This window comes from Herpailurus yagouaroundi, unplaced genomic scaffold, assembly GCF_014898765.1.
Source record: "Herpailurus yagouaroundi ecotype Mexico unplaced genomic scaffold, PumYag 191, whole genome shotgun sequence".
NCBI lineage: Eukaryota > Metazoa > Chordata > Mammalia > Carnivora > Felidae > Herpailurus > Herpailurus yagouaroundi.
This window is the reverse complement of record NW_024412422.1, coordinates 14,254,402-14,275,182: the sequence shown is the minus strand read 5'-3', so window position 1 is coordinate 14,275,182 and position 20,781 is coordinate 14,254,402. Positions and strand designations below refer to the sequence as shown.

At 47.2% G+C, this 20,781-nt stretch overlaps 1 protein-coding gene across 4 annotated transcripts in view; it reads left to right on the top strand.

The window, feature by feature from the left end:
• The window catches only part of RILPL2 (Rab interacting lysosomal protein like 2), a 41,477-nt gene extending 22,950 nt beyond the window's left edge, over window positions 1–18,527 (top strand). For 3 of the 4 annotated variants that reach the window (XM_040444027.1, XM_040444026.1, XM_040444030.1), the window contains 4 exons: window positions 1,019–2,208; window positions 9,657–9,808; window positions 14,946–15,059; window positions 17,986–18,527. In XM_040444027.1, coding sequence (XP_040299961.1) covers window positions 1,867–2,208; window positions 9,657–9,808; window positions 14,946–15,059; window positions 17,986–18,010 — 633 coding nt within the window. In that variant the 5' untranslated portion in view covers window positions 1,019–1,866 and the 3' untranslated portion in view covers window positions 18,011–18,527. The remainder of the gene's footprint in view (window positions 1–1,018; window positions 2,209–9,656; window positions 9,809–14,945; window positions 15,060–17,985) is intronic. The other variant, XM_040444029.1, reaches the window with a different exon arrangement.
• The last annotated feature ends 2,254 nt before the right edge of the window (window positions 18,528–20,781 follow it).

The following is a 20,781-nucleotide window of genomic DNA, read 5'->3' as shown; positions in this document are numbered from 1 at the left end:
TGAGGTCAGATGTTCAACCTACTGAACCACCCAGGCACCCTGAATGCACAAGTTTTAAGTGTTGATGTAGTCCTGTTTATGTATTTATTCTTTCATTGCCTGTGCTTTTGAAGAAATCGTTGCTAAATCCAGTGACATAAAGCTTTTCCCCTATGTCTTCTTCTAAGAGGTTTATAGCTTTGTCTTTTGTATCTATTTTGAGTTAATTTTTATATATGGTGTAAGGCAAGGGTCCACCTTTATACTTTTGCATGTAGGTATCCAATTTTTCCAACAACATTTGTTGAAAAGACTGTCCTCCGCCCCCACCCCACCCCCCGCCCAAGAATGGTCTTAGCACCCTTGTTGAAAATTATTGGACCATATTTGCTAGGGTTTATTTCTGGGCACTCTGTTCTAATCCTTCATTCCTTTTTATGGTGGAGTAATATTCCGTTGTTTGGATATACCATATTTTATTTATGGCAAGTCTAACGTTTTATCTCCTTATTTAATCACTGGGCGTTGTCACGTCTGTGATTTATGGATTACTGAGTCCTTGCCCAGGGGCCTGGCTCCAATCTTTAGAACACTGTACCCTGAAAATAGTGTCTTTTCTGTTTGCCTGCTTTGCTCTTTGCTTGTTTTATCCGTGGCCACTCACCATTGTGATGGTAGAACCTCAGTGTGGAGAAAATCAGGTACATCTACCCCCAAAGAAAGGTAGCAATATATTCCCGGGAAAGACCAGCACCATTGCAGAGTTTTCTGCCTATGACTATTACAAATTCCTAATCAAACCTAAAAGAACTCGTTTTGTAATCCACACTGCTAATATTCTTACTAATACCCTAACTGTAGAATGCTTTCTAATTTTCAAAGCAGTGATTTTTGTCTTGTTTATTACTCCTAACACCCCAGCCCACGTGCCACGTGTCTCTCACACAACTGGGGTTTGTTGGAGAACACTTTCTGCGTACTTCCGAAGTACTTTTGTCACATGCAGTATCTCATGATCTCACCTCGTATGTTCCTGCAGCAACCTCACCACGTAAGTGCTCTTACTCCCCGAGCAGGAAGCTGAGGGTTAAGTAATCTGCCAAGCCTGCAACGCTGCCTAAGGGGAGGAGCCCAGGAATCGGCCAAGTGCACAGCGCAGGGATTCTCCATTTTATTGAGAGTCAGATGCCACACACAGGTCCTGGTGACAACCGACCCGGGAGTTGTGCGCGACCCGGGCCTCCCGACTCCCGCGCGCAGCCACCAACAGCAGTCCTCTGTTTTGCCGTGGGCTTCCCAAAGTATCCCCCACCCCCCATCCCCCAACCCCACAGAGACCCGGATATTCCTCCACGTACAATGCAAATTCTATGGCTGGAAAGCGTGAGCACAGAAGAAAAAGTTGTGGGCTTTTCACCTTGCTTTTCCAGACTCGCTGTGGAAACTCCGCTGCGTCTCCATAGAAACCCGGCGGCGGTGGCGGCCGTCACCGGGGGCGGGGCTCAGGCGGAGGCCCCTCCCCCTCCCCGGTTTGCAACCCCTCCCAGCCAGGAGAAATCGCGGTCACCCTTAACCTCTGCGTTCCTCTTCTCGGCTGCCCTCCCTTTCTGTTGTCTTTTCGTGCCCCAAACCACATCCTGGAGGCCGCCCTCCTGCACGGTTCTCAGCGGGGCCGGTGCACCAGGCGTCCGGGCCCGGGAGCCGTAGCGCTCGGCCTCTCTGTCCCGGGCCCACCCCTCGGCCGCGCTGATTGGCCGCTCCTGGGCCACCCTCCGTCCCCGGGCAGGCAGGGTCTCAGCCTGCGGAAAGTTTTCTGCGCCGGGAGGAAGTTAGACTTTTGGAGATTGTGAGAAAGCAGTTCTCGTGGCTGCAGGGTTCTGGGCGACCATGGAGGAGCCCCCTTTGCGAGAGGAGGAAGAGGAGCAGGGGGAAGAAGAGGAGGAAGAAGGAGACGAGGCTGGGCCCGAGGGGGCTTTGGGCAAGAGCCCCTTCCAGTTGACCGCCGAGGACGTGTATGATATCTCCTATGTGATGGGCCGCGAGCTGATGGCCCTGGGCAGCGACCCCCGGGTGACACAGCTGCAGTTCAAGATCGTCCGCGTTCTGGAGATGCTGGAGACGCTGGTGAATGAGGGCAACCTGACCGTGGAGGAGCTGAGAATGGAGAGGGACAGCCTCAAGAAGGAGGTGGAGGGACTGCGGACAGAGGGCTCAGCGGCCGGCAGGGAGGTGAGTGCGGGCTGCAGGGCGTGGGAGGAGAGTACCCAGGGTCCCCGAGCCCCTGAAAACAACCACAGCGCCTGTCCAATCCTCAGATTAGAAGCATTGTGATAGCTACATTTATTGAGCACTTACTAGGTGCTGGGCCCTGTGCCGAGTTTGTTCTGCATCAGGGCCTCCCAGCATTTTTGACGTGACCGAGAGCGGTGGCTCTCCTGCTTTAGCGTGCCGCGGAATCGTCTGGGGTGTTCATGAAAACACACATCACTGGGCCCTAGCCCCAGAGTTTTAGATTCCAGAGGGGGCCTGGAAATCTGCATTTCTAACAGGTTCCATCACATTTTGAGAATCTCGACCTCTAGTAAGAAATAAATTCTAAGGGAGAGAAATCAGTGCCGAGGCCACCAAAAGACACCTACAAGAATGTTCAGAGCACGTTTCTTCAGAAGTGTGCTGAGCTGGAGCAAATGCTACAGAAGAATGGATTTTTAAATTGTGGCATAGTCACTGTGGAATACTACACAGCAGGGGAAAAGTGCAGCTGTGGGCATGACTCTCAGTGGTGTTACACAGGGAGACAGGAGACCGGCACAAAAGAGAATCTACTGTGTATTTACGTGAAACTGCAGCACAGGCAAAATAACCTGTTTTTATAGAAGACAGATTGGTGGTAACCCCAGGGAGGGGAGAGCAGGGGGAAGGTTCATGGGGAGCTCATCTGGGTGTGGTCATATGGGTGTATACCTATGTTAATAATTATCGAGCTAGGGGCACCTGGCTAGCTGTCAGAGGAGCGTGTGACTCTTGTTCTCAGAGGTCATGAGTTCAAGCCCCACTTGGGGGTAGAGATTACTTAAAATAAATAAGTTTTTAAAAAAAATCATCCAGCTATAAACTCAAGATTAGTGCATGTGTGTTATACCTCTATTTTACAGAATTACCTATTATATCACTATCCAATATTGATGAAACAGAAGTTTCAAGAAACAATTTACCCTAACTCACCCTTATTAAACATGATGCACAATCACACTTGCCTGTTCTATTTTTATGAGTTTTTTAAACTATTATTTAAAAATTTTTTTCTTTAATCCTTATTTATTTTTGAGAGAGAGAAAGAGCAAGAGCGGGGAAGGGACAGAGAGAGAGGAAGACACAGAATCTGAAGCAGGCTCCAGGCTCTGAGCTGTCAGCACAGAGCCCAATCAGGGGCTCGAACTCACAAAGCATGAGATCGTGACCTGAGCCAAAGTCAGACGCTTGACCGACTGAGCTACCCAGGTGCCCCGGAGTATTTTTTTATTTTACAGTGAGAGAGAGCATGAGCAGGGGAGGGGGCAGAGATAGAAAGAATCTTTTTTTAAAAAATGTTTATTTATTTATTTTGAGGGAGAGAGAGAGCAGGGGAGGGAGAGAGAGAGAGAGGGAGAGAGAGAGAATCGCAAATAGGCTCTGCACTGTCAGCACAGAACCCAGCACAGGGCTCAAACTCAATAACCACGAGATCACGACCTGAGCCGAAGTCAAGGGTAGGTTGGACCCTTAACAGACTGAGCCACGCTGGTGCCCCATGAAAGAGAGAGAATCTTCAGCAGGCTCCATGCTCAGTATTGGAGCCTGATGAAGGGCTTGCTCCCATGACCCTGAGATTATGACCTGAGCCCAAATCAAGAGTTGGTCGCTCAACCAACTGAGCCACCCAGGTGCCCCTATTTTTATGAGTTTTAAAATTCTTGTTGCAATTGATTGAATTAAGACCATGAATTACTAGTGGTCTCCAGCCACAATTGAAAAAAAACAAAACTGTTCTAAGTGGACATCTCACTTAATCCTCTTACTATCAGCATATCCATTTTATAGAAATGGAGGCATAGAATAGTTAAGTGATTTGCCAGGTGACTTTCTCGGAGTAAGAGATGAAGGCAGGGTTTGAGCTCAGAGATGCTAGTCTCAACCTCTGCACACTAAATGCAGACATTTGACCTCATTTGCTGGAATGACATTTGATGAGCAACTTCATAGAGCTGGATCCTGGGGCTGCAGAGGTAAATTAGACAGGAGCCTTCCCTCCCAGAGCTCACATCGAGTGGGAGAGCTAAGACACCCACACCTCCCGAATCACAAACCAAGAAGTGTGCCGGGAAAGGACAACAGGAACAGGGCGCTGACATTCGCGGGGGGAAAAAAGAGTGAAAGTTTCTGGTCACTTCTCTGGCAAACTTTTATTTCACCTACTCACGTGTCAGAGTGACAACAGTGTTTGTGGATACATTTCTGCTTTAGTGTCCGTCATATAAGGTGGCTGAGTATCATGAGTACCATTCATAGCCTGGCTTTGAAGACTCGAGAGAAGTTAAACGTCTTGCTCAGGATGGCTCAGCTCACATTCTGAGCTCATTCCCGTCACCTCCGATTCCAGGAACGAGGATATGGAGGGAGCCCCACACGGACCATGTACAGTGTGCTCTGCCCAGGGGCCGGGTGATTTTCTGTAGTGGGCACAGCGGACAAGCTTTATCAGGCAGCAGATGAGATGGCATGTTCCTCCCAAACCTTAAACCCTAAGCCCAGAAGTGGGGAAAGGGGCAGAGAGAATGAATGTTTAGCGCCACTAGGCAGTTCATAAAAATACATCTTCTTCCTCTTTTTCTTTTAACTGTGGTAAAGTACACATGAAATTTGCCATCCTAACCATTTCTAAGTGCACAGTGAAGTGGCATTGAAGTATATTCACGCTGTTGTGTAACCATCACCACTGTCCTTGCAGAATTCTTTTCATCTCACAAAACAAACTCTGTCTCTGTGAAACACCAGCTCCTTATTCCCCCCTCCCCGTGTCTATTTTCTATCTCTGTGAATTTGCCTATTCCAGCTACTACATATAAGAGAATAATATGTGTTTCCTTTTGTCACTGGCTTATTTCACTGAGCACAGTGTCTTCAAGGGTCATCCATGGTATAGCAGGTGTCAGAACTCCCCACCTTTTAACAGCTGAGTAATAGTCTGTTGTGTGGAGATACCATATTTTGTTTGTCCGTGCATCTGTTGGTGGATGCCTGGTTTGCTTCTACTTTTTGGCTAGGGTGAATAATGCTGCTATGAACATGGATGTATAAATATCTCTTCAAGCCCCTGCTTTCACTGCTTTGGGTATATAATTAGAAGTGGAATTGCTGGGGGGACCCAGCTCAGTCGGTTGAGCGTCCGACTTTGGCTCAGGTCATGATCTCACGGTTCATGAGTTTGAGCCCCGCGTCAGGCTCTGTGCAGACGGCTCAGAGCCTGGAGCCTGCTTCGGATTCTGCCTCCCTCTCTCTCTGCCCCTCCCCCGCTCCTGTGCTTGAGGTCTCTTGCTCTCTCGTTCCCTCTGTCTCTCAAAAGCAAATATATAAACATTAAAAAAAAAAAGTATATGGGTACCTGGGTGGCTCATTCTGTTGTGTCTGACTTAGGCTCAGGTCATGATCTCACAGTTTATGAGTTCGAGCCCCACGTTGGGTTCTGCGCTGACAGCTTGGAGCCTGGAGCCTGCTTCAGATTCTGTGCCTCCTTCTCTCTCTGCCTTTCCCCACTCACACTCTGTCTCTCTGTCTCTGTCTCTCTCAAAAATAAATAAACATTAAAAAAAAATTTTTGTTTAATTTTTTTTTTCAACGTTTATTTATTTTTGGGACAGAGAGAGACAGAGCATGAACAGGGGAGGGGCAGAGAGAGAGGGAGACACAGAATCGGAAACAGGCTCCAGGCTCTGAGCCATCAGCCCAGAGCCCCACGCGGGGCTCGAACTCACGGACCGCGAGATCGTGACCTGGCTGAAGTCGGACGCTCAACCGACTGCGCCACCCAGGCGCCCCTGAAAATTTTTTTAAAAAGAAGTGTAATTGCTGGATCATGGGATAATTCTGTTTTTAATTTTTTAAGGATCTGCCATATGGTTTTCCATAGTGACTGTACCATTTTACATTCCCAACAGCAGTACACAAGAATTCCATCTCCTTTCAATACTTGTTCTTTTCTGTTTTGTTTGTTTACAATAGCCACCCTAATGGGTGCGAGGTAGTTTTTTCCTTTCCCTTTTAAAACTTTAAGTTTAGGGGTGCCTGGGCGGCTCAGTCAGTTAAGCGTCCAGCTCTTGGTTTTGGCTCAGGTCATGATCTCACAGTTCAGGGGCTCAAACCCCGCTTCAGGCTACATGCTGTCATGTGCTGACAGCACGGAACCTGCTTAGAGTTCTCTCTCCCTCTCTCTCTGCCCCTCCCCTGTTCTCTCTCTCTTTCTCAAAATAAATAAATAAATAAAATAAATGGAAGTTCAAAGTTCAAAAGGTAACAAAAGTGTTCGCCTTGAAAACTTTTCCTCCCCAATTCTCTCCACCCCCAGCCAACCACTTACCCTCCCTGGAAAAAATTAAAATGATCAGTTTCTTGTGTGTCCTTCCAGAGGTACTTTATGCAAACAAAAGCAGATATGAAAATATTTTTTTTCTTTTTTATACAAATGGTATTATAATATATAGCCAGCTCTGCCTTTTGTGTATTTTCACTTAACATAGCATGAAAGTTGAGTTAAATCAGGATGAAGAGCTTCTTCATCTTTTAATGGCTTTGAAAACTTCCATTGTACAATATCAATTATTCAGCCTGAGGGTTCTTAACTCAAAGTTCTTAGATGCCCAAGGGAATCGTGATTCTAACCCAAGAGGTCCATGCCCTGGCATGGGAAAAAATTATATTTTCATTTTCATTAACCTCCACCTGAAATGTGTCATTTTCCTCAGTTGCAAATATAGACGACAAACCACAGTAATAATAGCAGTACCTGTGGCAGTCACCAGTGGAAACCGCAGATATTTTCAAGTCCTGTAACAATATAGTTCCCATCTTAAAGCTTTGTTTTTGTTCAGTATTTTACTAGACCTGCCTCTAGATCACCTTATTTTTTTTTTTAAGTTTATTTATTTTGAGAGAGATCTCAGGAGCAAGTGGGGGAGGGACAGAGAGCGAGGGACAGAATCCCAAGCATTCTCCACACTGTCTGTCACCACAGAGCCTGACATGGGGCTTGAACTACGAACCATGAGATCATGACCTGAGCCAAAAATCAAGAGTCAATGCTTAACCGACTGAGTCACCCAGGTGCCCCTAGATCACCTTATTTGATAAAGAAGTAGATATAGGGGCTCCTGGGTGACTCAGTTGGTTGAGTGTCCAGCTCTTGATTTCAGCTCAGGGCATGATCCCAGGGTTGTGGGATTGAGCCCCGCTTCAGGCTCTGTGCTGAGTGTGGAGCCTACTTAGGATTCTCTCTCTCTTCAGCTCTGCCCCTCTCCCTGGCTCACACTCTCTCTCAGGCTCACACTCTCTCTCAAACAAAACAACAACAACAACAACAACAACAGAAGAAGAAAATATACATCAAAGTATATACACACACAAAACACATATATGTATATGTATATATGCATATACAAAAGTAATATTTATATATATTATTTATTCACTCACAGTTTTTCTCAACTATTTGAGCAGACATTATGTTAGTTGCAGGATTAGTAGAAGGTTAGGACCCTTTACCCTAAAATCTCACAAGACGCACTATTGCATCGTGACAGTAAATGATTAAATTCAGGGGAAAAAGGTCATAGAATACTAAGATCTAATATACTATCCCTATTCAAAATTCATGATAATGCCCTTTACAGCATCTTCTTTCTGGTGCAGAATCTAGTCCAGGGTTACATAGTACCTTTAGTTGACACATTTCTTTAATTTTGAAGAGTTCCTCAGCTTTTCCTTGTGTTTTACAACCTTGACATCTTTGAAGACTATATATCAGTTTGTTTGTAGAACGTCCTTCAATTTAGGTTTGTTTTGATGTGCCATCGTCATCGTTAGATTCAAGATACGCAGTTTAGCAGGAATACCACTGAAGAGATGCTGTGTCCTTCTCAGTGCGATGTATCAGGAGGCACCTGCTTCAGTTTGTGATTATTGGTGATGTTACCTTGCATCACTTGGTTAACGTGGTGTCTGCGAGATTTCTGCACTGTAAAGGTGCCTTTATTCCCTTTGTAATTCGTAAGTTGTTGTAGGAAGATGCTTTGAAACTGCAAAATATTCTATTCCCCAACAGATTTTCACCCTAAAGTTTTAGATCCATTCCTTAGTCTTGCCTGAATCAATTATTACTAAGTTGGTTGCAAATGGATATTTTTTTTTTAAACTCTGTCATCTTCTGCACTTATTACTTGGCCTTCTGCTGTAAGGTACAAATTCCCCTCCTCCTCTCCTGTACTCATCAGATCTCTCCAGAGACACAGAGCCAATAGGAGAAATAGCTCTCAATATAAAGAGGATAGTTATTTGAGGAATTGGCTCATGCGGTTATGGAGGCTGAGAAATCTTACTTAAAATCTGCAAGTTGCAAGCTGGAGAACCAGTGAGTCCTGTGAACTGGGGGTGGGGGGCTGATGGTGGAAATCCTGGTCTGGATCCCAAACCCCAAGAACCAGGAGTGTCAATGTCTGAGGACAAGAGAAGAAGAGATGTCCTGTATCAACTGACGGAGCTCAAATTCACCCTCTTTCCCCCTTTCCTTCCATGTGGGCCCTCAGGCCCTCAGTGGATTGGATGATGCCCGCCCCGCCCCCCCAGCTGCTTTACTCAGCTCATCAAACCAAATGCTAATATCTTCCAGAAACACCTTCACAGACACACCCAGAAATGTTTAACCAGCTTTCTGGGCATCCCTTAGCCCAGACAAGTAAAATTAGACACATAAAATTAGCCATCACATCCCCATTAATTAGTTAATTGATTTAAATTTTAAGTATGAACTCCTGAATTCTCTTTTTATGTGAACTGTTACTGTCCATTCCTGTTATTACTCGTTTTGATACTCAAATTGTTCTCAGTCTGGCCAAGGGGAACTCCTTCAAACTGTCATTTTGACATTTTGTTCCCTTCCACAAGGAAACGTTCCAGGCTCATCTTATAGTTTTCCTGTTCCAACCCTGAAATCAGCCATTCTCCAAGGAGCCTTGGTTGTTTACTTGGAGAATGGTACTTAGAACTTTTGCTTCTTTACCATCAACCAAACACTTCCAACAGGCAGCGTCTCATCCGATAGGATGCCTGGGAGTAACAAAACAGAATTTTCCTTTCTGGGGTGGACAGTCCATCTTTTTACTTTTTTTTAAGAAAATGTTTTTAATGTTTATTTTTTTTTGAGAGAGAGAGAGAGAGAGTGCGAGCAGGGGCGGAGCAGAGAGAGAGGGAGACAGAATCTGAAGCTGGCTCCTGTCAGCACAGAGCCCGACGTGGGGCTCGAACCCACGGACCACGAGATCATGGCCTGAGCTGAAGTCGGACGCTTAACCGACTGAGCCACCCAGGGACCCCAACAGTCCAAGTGCATGAGGGAAACTGTATAAGCAACCCGATATCTTTTCTTACAGGTAAACCTGGGACCAGACAAAATGGTGGTTGACCTGACAGATCCCAACCGGCCACGCTTCACTCTACAGGAGCTAAGGGATGTGCTCCAGGAGCGCAACAAACTCAAGTCCCAGCTGCTGCTGGTGCAGGAAGAGCTGCAGTGCTATAAGAGGTGGGGCTCTGATGCCGTGGGGACCCCTGCACTGAAGGATCAGACCCCGTCTGGAATTCCGTGATGTGCTATGTATTCGTTCTTGTGTTCACTCAGCCAGTTTCTCAAAGACCTAGTATTCCTGGGAAATAGCAGTGAACAAAACAGAGAAAGTCCATGCTAGTCTAGGGGAAGACAAGCAATCAACAAGGGAATCTGAAACGAACACACAGGATAATGGCGACAAGTGGTCTAAAAAATGTAAAACAAGGTGACATGGGGCGCCTGGGTGGCTCAGTCGGTTAAGCATCTGACTCTTGATTTCGGCTCAGGTCATGATCTCACAGTTAGTGAGCTAGAGCCCCACTCTGCTCACAGCGCAGAGGCTGCTTAGGATTCTCTCTCTGCCCCTCTCCTGCTTCCTCGCTCTCTCTCAAAATCAATAAATGAACAAAACAAAACAAAACATCTTTCAAAACAAGGGGAGGGGCGCCTGGGTGGCTCAGTAAGTTACGCATCCGACTTCGGTTCAGGTCACGATCTTCAGTTTGTGAGTTCAAGCCCCGCGTCGGGCTCTGTGCTGACAGCTCGGAGCCTGGAGCCTGCTTCGGATTCTGTGTCTCCCTCCCTCTCTACCCCTCCCCCACTCAGATTCTGTCTCTCAAAAATGAGTAAACATGAAAAAAAAAAAACCCAAGCAAACAAGGTGACATATGACAGCAAAGCAAAGTGCTAGGGAATGGAGGGATCCTGTTTTACATGGCATGGTCAGCTCAGACCCCTCTGAGGTCAATGACAAGAAGTAGCCAACCATGTAAGGACTGGTAGGGCAAAAGTGGAGCAGAAGTGCTAAGACCCTGATGTGGGAACCAGCTTGACCAATAAGAGATCCACCGTGGTGGAACTTGTATCGTAGGTGGAGGTGTGCCACACCTGTGGGCCACAGGAAGGAGCTCTAATTTTATTGTTAAGTGTAACGAGAAGTCATTGGAAAGTTTTAATCAAGGACATGACAAGATCCAGTTTACTGTTTTAAAAGATCAACACGAGGGACACCTGGCTGGCTCAGTCGGTAAAGCATGCAAGTCTTGATCTCGAGGCCATGAGTTCAAACCCCATGTTGCGTATAGAGCTTACATTTTTTAAAAAGTGTAGAATAAAATATCAATGTGGTAACTTGATAGCTGAACTACTTGTTTATGTCAGAAATGTCCTCGTTCCTCAGAAATACACACCGAAGTATTTAGGAATAAGGGGGTAAGGTGTCTCCAGCTTCCTCTCAAGTGGTTCAGAAAGAAGACAGATACGTGGATGGATGGGTAGATGGGTGGGTGGGTGGATGGGGATGGATGGATGGACAGGCAGGTAGGTAGACAGAGACATAGATGAACAATTGGGGGATTTGGATAAAGGGCATATAGGAAATCTTCATACTAATTTTACAATTTTTCTGTAAGTTTGAAATTATATAAAAATTAGAAGTTATGAAAGATCACAATAGGGGCACCTGGCTGGCTCAGTGGGTAGAACGTGTGACTCTTGATCTCAGGTTGTGAGTTCAGGTCCCATGTTGGATATGGAGATTACTTAAAAATAAAATCTAAAAAAAAAAAAAAAGATCACAATAACACATGTAGGGAAAAGATTGTAGGACAAGCAAGAGAGGCAAAAAGAAGCTGTTAACATGCCGGGTTTGGACTTTGCTATATCCATCTGCATCCTGTTTCCCAAAATATTTTCTTTCATGCTGTCACTTCTAGAAAAGGGGGCTCTGTGGTCGAATAACTCTGAGAAACCGTTGAGTTAAACAACGCAGGTTCTCTTAAAGGCAGAAGAGGGAAAGACAAAGAGAATGAAAAACTCAGCACCAGCTAATATTTATCAATGTATAAATATTATACGTGCCAGGACTCTGCTAGGCGTATTTGAAGCATCAGGTCCATTAGTGCTCACAGCAAGGTGAGTTACGGTAATGTTACCCGCAAGGTGTTCTAAGGTCCAGGAGGTCAATACCTGCCGAAGTCCCACGGCTCGTGGTGGCCACAGTAAGACATGACCTCAGACAGTGTGATTATCAGAGCCCGTCCTTTTAATTCTTGGCCACGTTTACAAGTAAGAACATAGGCTGATTCAAAACAAAGCAAAGTCCAAGTGATACCACTCTTTTTCTTTACCCCCCGCCCCATGACATTACGTTTAAATTTGCTTAAGGTAGAATCATTAAGAGGTCAGCGATACAGTAAAAAAAAAAAAAAAAAAAAAAGTTGTAGCGAGCCACATCCAGAAGGCCCGAGTTCTGGCAACAGGAACTTAATTTTCTTCCTTCTGCTGAGGTTGGAACCGTGTTAATGGAAAGACCTGTCTTCATCTCATTTTAGAAGTCCTTCAGACACAGGTAGTGAGATGTGGGAATGGCTGAACAGCTGGTGCTGGAGCAGCTTGTTAGCGAATAAAGAGACACACCTTATTTCCAGTTCCGAATTCCCAGAGAACGGTAGCTGTGCACGTCCCGTCTGGTACAGGCCAGTAGACAGCAGGACTCTGCTTACTCACGTGGGTCCTACATTCTGGAGAAACTAGCATGCCAGCTGAGGTGTTCTCCTAGCAACCGCATCAGTTTGGAGGTCCAGGCTCTAGTGGTTTTGTTTGTTTGTTTCGTTTTGTTTTTAACTAGGCTTCACACCCAATGCGGAGCCCAATGCGGGGCTCGAACTCATGACCGTGAGATCAAGACCTGAGCTGAGGTCGAGAGTCGGGCGCTTGACCCACTGAGCCAGCCAGGCGCCCCTAATGATAGTTTTGAATTGAGGCAGTGGTGGGAGGCTTCCAAAGATGGCCACGATTTTTCCCATCCTGCATGCCTTTGGCAATGAGACTTTTCCAGCCTCTAGAGGTAGAGTCTGTTTCCCCTTTCCTTCAGTCTGGGCAGCCCAGTGACTTGCCTTGACCAATGGAATGTAGTGGAAGTGATGCTGTGTGGCTTCTGCGGTGAGGGTGCCGGGAGACCTCGCAGCTTCCATTTTTATCCTTGTGGAATGCTTGAGACCATAGTTCTGTGAGGAAGCTCAAGGTAGTCCCACGGAGAGGTCACACAAAGGAGAAGTGAGGTGCCCCAGCTGTGTCTGGATGACCCATCAAGCCAACCATAAAAATGGAGTCATCGTAAGAAATCATAAATCTTCCTTGTTTCCAATCACTGTGTTTTAGGGTGTTATGCAACAAGAGATGATGGAAGGGAGGATTTTATTAATAATAAATCAATAATGTATTAATATTAATACTAAAGTAAATATATAAATAATAATGTCAAGTAATAAGAGCTCACTCTTTGCAAAGGACAGAGAAGGATGAATCCTGCTCTGACATTCATACCTCAAGAGGTGTCTTAGTCAGCTGGGTCGCCATAACAAAATACCATAGGCCGGGAGGTTTAAACAGTAGGAATATTCTTCTCATAATTCTGGTGGGTAGAAGTCAAGATCAGGGTGCCAGTATGGTCAGTTCTGACTCTTCCTGACTTCTTGCACATGGCAGAGAGAGCAAGCCCTCAGATGTCTCCTCTTACAAGGGCTCTGATCCAACCATGTCCCCCCTCCATGACCTCATCTAAACCTGGTTGTCTCCCAAAGGCCTCATCTCCAAATACCATTACACTGGGGCTTAGGGCTTCCATATGAATTCTGGGGGACACAATTCAATCTGTAGGGAGGAGGAAACACCACGCGCTTAAATTTGCCAGCAGGTGCCACAGCAAAATACCTAGGTGGATACGAGCTATGCCATTGAAATATTGCATTGTGGGGTGCCTGGGTGGCTCAGTCAGTTGAGTGTCTGTCTCTTGATTTTAGCTCAGGTCATGATCCCAGGGTTGTGGGATCAAGCCCTGCATTTGGCTGGAGTCTGCTTGAGATTCTGTCTCCCTCCCTCTGCCCCTCCCCTGCTTGCATGTACACACGTGCCCTCTCTCTCTCTAACATAAAAAAAGTTAAAAATTTGGGAGGTGTCTGGGTGGCTCAGTCAGTTAAGCCTCTTACTCTTGACTTTGGCACAAGTCATAATCTCACAGTTCATGAGAGTGAGCCGTGTGTCTGGCTCCGTGCCGACAGCGAGGAACCTGCTTGGGATTCTCTCTCTCTCTCTCTCTCTCTCTCTCTTCCCCCCTCCCTCCTTTCTCTCTCTCAAAATAAACAAATAAACTTAAAAAAAATTAAAACTAAAAATTTTTTGAAATATTGCATTGTGGTCAGGTTTCTTTTTGTTGCAAGTGACAGAAATCCAATTCAAACTAGCTTAAGTACAAAAGAGAATTTACTGACCCACAGAGTTGGAAACGATCTTGGGATTGCCTTCAGAAATAAAGAAAAAACTGCAGTTAAGGCCTCAGGGTTGGAGCCAGGGACTTGGTGCCTCTTTCTCTCCTCCTTGCTTCTCTTTGTTTGTTGGCCTCATTATCTTGTGTTGGAGACACACCTGCTAGGAATCTTAGGAAACATGGCTGCTGGCGACCCCAGTTGACCAAGTGAGAGAGAAGAGCTTTCTTCCAGCTTCTGTACATCAGGTCCAGGGAAATACTCTGGTCCTCTTTGAGTCAACCGACCTCAATATCTTATCAGTCAATATCAATTTAGCTCTTGTTACCATTTGACTTACTATATATTTTTTACTTTATTTATTTATTGACTCCTTCCTTCCCCAGTGGAAGAACATGAATTGCATGACAGGAGATAATTTTGTCTGTTTTGTTCACTGCTACAGTGCTTTGGCACAGGATGTGGCTTAATAAATATTTGTTGAGTGACTGTCAGGTGCTGTGTAATATCTCACTTAATCACTCAATCCTAGGTGGCAGTTACTCTTATTATTCTCACTTTATTGATTAGAAAATCAAGGCTTCAGTTACAGAATTGATATGTGGTCATATTCCTAGAGACTGGAGAAGGTTGAAGTACTAGCCAATGCAGTTGGACAAGAGAAAGAAAGAAGAGGGATCAGCTTTGGAAACATGGGAGGAAGAGTCTCATGATTGGAAACAGAATCTCTCTGACTCTAGCTTTCAGTTATTACTAATGTAATAATTATTAAGACCCTTCACTTTCAGAGCTGCATAGACAGAAGGTCTGCCATAAAACAACCCATTTTTTTGGCCCCTTTTCCCCAGCGGTCTGATTCCACCAAGAGAAGGCTCAGGAGGACGAAGAGAAAAAGATACCCTTGTCACCAGGCCCAGCAATGCCAGAAGTAACAAGGAGGAGAAGACCATCATAAGGAAGTTGTAAGTTACCCTGCTGCCCCATTGCCACCGAATAATTGCCAAAGGAAGGAGTGAGGGCCCGAGGAGGCTGGCCAGCTACCCAGGGTGGAGAGGCCCTGTTGTCCTGTTGGTGGTACTACAGCTGATAGGAAAATTCAGAGAAGTATTACAATATCTGTTAGACAGCAGTCTAAGCACTTAACATACATTAATTCATTGACTTTTCACAGTGACCTTAGGAGGTAGGAACTGTCATTATCCCCATTCTGCACGTGGTAAAATAGATACAGAGAGATAAGGTAATTTGCCTGAAGTCACACAGAGAGTAAACAGCGAAGTCAGGATTTGAACCCAAGGAAGTTCAGATTCTACACTGCTGCCTCCCTATGATATAATAATACTACAAATAATACTTATTAGGGTGTAAGGGGGACTCACGGGGTGCCTGGATGGCTTAGTTGATAGAGCATGCAACTCTTGATCTTGGGGATGTGAGTTCGAGCCCCACGTTGAGTGCAGAGTTTACTTAAAAAAAGGAGGGTGGCCTGATTCGTTACTTCTCTTACTTCCAACTTTGGAGGACCCTGTGTCTCCCAGCATTGGGCCACATAATGTAGTTTCCTTTGAATACTCCCCTCATGTTTATGCTCCCTTGTTAATCCGTCATTTCTCCGGGTGCTAAGCCTCAAACCATAGTGTGTGTGGTACTTGTTTAAAATTCAGATTCTCAGAAGTCAAGTCTCGGATGAAGCCCAGAAGTCTGGATTTCTAATAAATCCCCTAGGCAGCTCTGATGTGGAGAACCCTTGGACCACACCTCGAGAGGTGCCTTCTCGGTCACCAGGTGCCGGTACAACGAGGCACGGCTTTCTCTCACCCCTCCATGAAGCAAACAGCCCGTTTGCCTTGGCTGTCCTGGGAATGTCTGGCCTGGAGACAGTTACCTGCCCCCGATCTCTTGGATAGAAACTGAGAAACAGCCTCAGTCAGGGATCTCAAACTCAAATGCCTATGGGGGCCAGGCACTTCATGTTGATGAGTGATGGCGGGGGAGGGGGGGGGGACATTTGCCAGGGTCCTGGCAAGAAACAAATCGCACACGTTAAAGGGGTGACTGAAAAGATTTAAAGAAGGGACATCTTACAGACATGAGCGGGGTTACACTTTGGGGAGTCCTGGAAGGCTTTCGTGAGGAGGTGACATTCAAACTGGGCCCTGAAAGACCATGAAGACTGAGAGAAAAGCATTCTTGGCAGAGGGAACAGCATGCATAAAGGCGAGGCAGGAGGTGAATGGAGGGGAGGCTGGAGATTAGTGGTGGTAGTGGCGGGGGTGGGAGGATGGCGAGGGTCCCACTAAGCAGTTTGAATTTCACTCTGAGAACTTCGCTAAGACGTGGAGGGTTTTAAGCAGGGGGACAACTGGACCACATTTACCTGTAAAAGCTCATCTGGCTGCCTTATGGAGGAGGTGTGGGGGCAGAGTCAAAGCAGGGCCTGGGGCGTGTTTCTTTCCCAAGGAAGCCTCTCCTGAGGCAAAGTAGTAAAATGAAAGAGCACCTCCATTCCACACTAGGTGTCATTTCTGAAGGTGTTCTTTTAGCACTTTTATTGTCTGGACAGCCCATGTAGATAAGGCTTCCAGGAGGCATAAACTGCTGGTTTCTTTGTGCCTCTTCTAGGAGAGTTCTTTGGGCCCCTTAGAGAGTTTGAGCCTGATATGGAAGAAAAAAAAAAAAAAAAAAAAAGCCAGCCTGAGGTCATATGTCTAATGAGCACGAGGCCACAATTTCGTGGTCGGACCAGCTCATTGAATGAACGAACGAATGAATGAATGAATGACTTTCTGAGGAAGTAGGTCATGCTAAGAAGGACGTTTGTCTTTATCCTGAGAACAATGGGGAGCCATGGAAAGGTTTCAGCTGCAGAATGACTTAGCTCTGTATAGTGACACGGTCACTCTGGCTGCCGCGTGAGTGTGTTCTAGGGGGTGGCGGGAAGGCTGTTGGACTGGGGGGTGGCAGTGGAGGAGCTGAGAAGTGTTGGGATTAGGAACATATTTGGGGCATGGTGACTAACATGTAGCAGATGGGGGGGAGGAGCTGAGAACAACTCCCAGGTTCCCGGGCGTGAATGACGAGGCGGGGGATGGTGTCACTTCCTGAGACTGGGTACCGGTGGGGGTGGGCAGTGCATCCAGGTTCAGGGGAGAGTGGCTGAGCCCTAACGCCTGTATCCGAACACGCGTCCAGGGCCTGCCCCGGCCATCGCTAGCAGAGCGGCTCACGGTCCTCAAGGGGTTTATCTTTGACAAGAAGCACGAGGCCGCATTCCTGTCACTGCCTTCCCAACTCACCAGCCAGCTCTGGGTCTCTCTCATAGCTGAGCCTAGCAAGCGCTGAGACTGAGCGTTGCACTCAACCCCCAGACAGCAGGCTTCCTTTTCAAAGCTTTGCATATGAGGGGGGAGACACTGAACGCTTGGTATTCGTGTCTCGGGGGTATCTCTGTGTTTCATCTGAGAATTTACATGCCGATCTTTATTCATTGCAAAGATCCGTCTTATAATTGGAGGTCGCGCGCATGCTTCCTCCACAATAAACCTCCTGAAATTGAAAAAGGTGTCGGACACCATCTTTCGGCACAGCACAGGGGTTGAGTGGGCTCCGGGTCCTCCAACTCCTGGTTCCGCAACTTACCGTGTGACCTTGGGCCTGTTGCTGAACCTTGCAGGGCCTCAGTGTGCTAATCTATAAAATGGGGACATTGATGGTACGTAGCTCATCAAGCTGTTTTGAGTGTGAAGTGAGCTGACGGAAGGAAAGCCCTAGACAGTGTCGGCCCCTAGTGAGTCCGTGGCCCGCAAGAGCCTCTTACAGATCCTTCGGGGTTCTGCACCCCTCGTCTCATTCTCTGTGTGCCCTTGACCCCTCCCTCTCTTCACACAGGTTCTTTTTCCGATCAGGGAAGTAGACACAGCTCTAAGGCCACGACTAAGGCAGAGGGTCTCGGACTCAACAAGGCAACGCGCCAAGACTCCCAGACACATCTCTCGGTGCCACATATATGCACCGTCATCGCTCATTTGTTTCCCCTGAAAGCCACCAAGGAGGAAGGAGGGGAGGCGCTCTCATGCTCACTGTCTGCCAGGCTGCAGAACTGGACACCCCTGGGCGCTTGGCCTGGGCAAGGCAGGAGAAGGAAAGCAAAACAAGACCCAATTCCTGCTCCATTCCGCCTCGCTGGGGGGGGGGGGGGGCCCCTCCAGTGTGCGCATGCGCCTTCCACTTGTCTGGTCCCCAGGTGACCCTCGTCTCTACCGTGTGGCAGCAGTAAAAATGCATGAGCCCACAGGGAGAGGGGAGGAGGGAACGCAGGAGAAAATGGTAATGACATTCCAGTGATTTCATGGATATGTAGTGAATATTCGATTTTGCTTCACGTGACTTTACATGATTTTGTATCAAAGTAAAACGACTTTTATACTTTCTAGGAGTGTTTTAGAGTGGTCTTATGTAAGGGGCTTTAACCGTTCAGACCCTCGCGCGCCAAATCTGTAAATTGTATGTATGTACGTATGCATATTGCAGATGGTGGTATACATACGGTGCAGATATATTGCAGTGACTCTGACACACCAGCATTTTGTGTGTCACTATGAGAGAAAAAGAATGCCGCAAATTATTATTTTTTGACAAAAGTTCCCAAGACAACCAAAGCATCTCGAGAAAGAAGAACAAAGCTCGAGGTATCACCGTCCCAGATTTCAAGATATACCACCAAGCTGCAGTAGTCAAAACAGTATGGTGCCGGCACAAAAAAACAGACGCACAGATCAATAGAATGGAATAGCCCAGAAATAAGCCCACACTTATATTTTTTTTTTTTTAAGCCCACACTTATATTGATCTCTGATCAACTGATCTGTGACAAAGGAGGCAAGAATATACAGTGGGAAAAGACAGTCTCTTCAACAAATGCTGCTGGGAAAACTGAACAAATCGTAACATTAAGATGCTATTGATTTCAAGGCTCATCCTGATTTCAAAGATGTTAAAACGTGAGGGGAAAATGCATGTAGGATCCGGTGAAATACAGTCCAGAGAACAGGGAAGTTAATGAGCCTGCTGGACGTCCCCTGTGAGCCTGGCGTCCTGGTAAGGAACCCTGCCTTGCTGAATGTTTTGCCTGCTGAATGGATTACCTCGTTTACTCCTGTAACGACCCGGGGAGGTGGGGACCGGCACCAACCCCCCCGGTTTACAGATTTGGAAAGTGAAACTCCAAAAGGTGAAAGTACCTTCCGCGAGGCCACGTCGCTAGGAGGTGGCTGCCCCAGATGCAGGTGAAGGCCTGATTCTAAGGCCTAGGTTCCTATCTGCAAAGTGAAACGTACCCTGCCTCTCCAAGCAGCACTAATGCGAATGATGAGTGCGCATCTCGCCTGCACCGTTTTGAGGACCTTATGCGTACTGCCTCACCGCACCCCTGTGGGATGGGTATTGTCATTCCCGTGGGACACCCAAGGTTACAGCACCCTAGGGCTGAGGGACTCGTCCGGGGCCCCAGCTCACAAGTGGTGGAAGTTGGACCTGAACCCAGATACAAACTCCACAACCCAGACTCCGCCCACTCTGCCTCCTGAGAAACGCTGGCCACGCTGAGTCCCGTCCAGAATGCTATCTCGGCAGAGCCTTCCTCCCATCAGGGGCTCCTGATTGCTACCCCCAGATTTGCTGCAGTCCTCACTGGGTGCTGTTGTCTTAATGGAGGGAGGGAGGGGAAAGGTTTCTGCACCTTGGAGGGGAGAACCAGCTGGGGAAACAAATATGCATCCTGCCGTCCGTCTGAACCCCAGGCAGAGGCTGTGCGGAGACCACACCCAGGGGCGGTGAGGTCACAAAGCAGAGTGTGTGTGTGTGTGTGTGTGTGTGGCGGGGGGGCGGGGGGGGGGCAGTGCTGTGTCTTTTGCAGGACTGTGGAGCAGGCTCTGCTCCTGGGAATGACATTTAAAGTCCATCCTCCGAGGCACCAGCCTTACATCCTGAGTCCCAGCAATGGCAGCCAAGTCCCCTACACCTGACTCATTCCTGCCTTGGTTTCCCGATCTCCCGGCTGCAGGATGACCATAAAGTCTAGAAGCAGACAGATCATTGTGTGCTGCTGTCAGTAAGCCTACTTAAACGGATCACCTGCATTTTCAGACTTGGGGGTCCCCCTGTATCAATGCTTAGCTGCCCCTTTCTCCCTCTCGGGGATAGATGAGGCAAGAAAACCCACTCAGAAAGAAATGTCGGAGAGCCTGAGTGGCTCAGTTAAGCATCCAACTTCGGCTCAGGTCACAATCTCATGGTTTGTGAGTTCAAGCCCTGGGTTGGACACGCTGCTGTCAACGCAGAGCCCTCTTCGGATCCTGTCTCCCTCTCTCTCTGCCCCCCCCCCCCAATAAATGAACATTTAAAAAAAGAAAGAGAAAAAGGAATGTCAAGTTAAGACAGTCTTCGGGGAGCCTGGGTGGCTCAGTCAGTTAAGCATCTGACTTCACATGATCTTGTGGTTTGTGAGTTCGAGCCCCACATTGGGCGCTGTGCTGTCAGTGCAGAGTCCGCTTCGGATCCTCTGTTCCCCTCTCTCTCCCCTCATCCCCTGCTAGAGCGCTCTCTCAAAAATAAACATTAAGGGGCGCCTGGGTGGCGCAGTCGGTTAAGCGTCCGACTTCAGCCAGGTCACGATCTCGCGGTCCG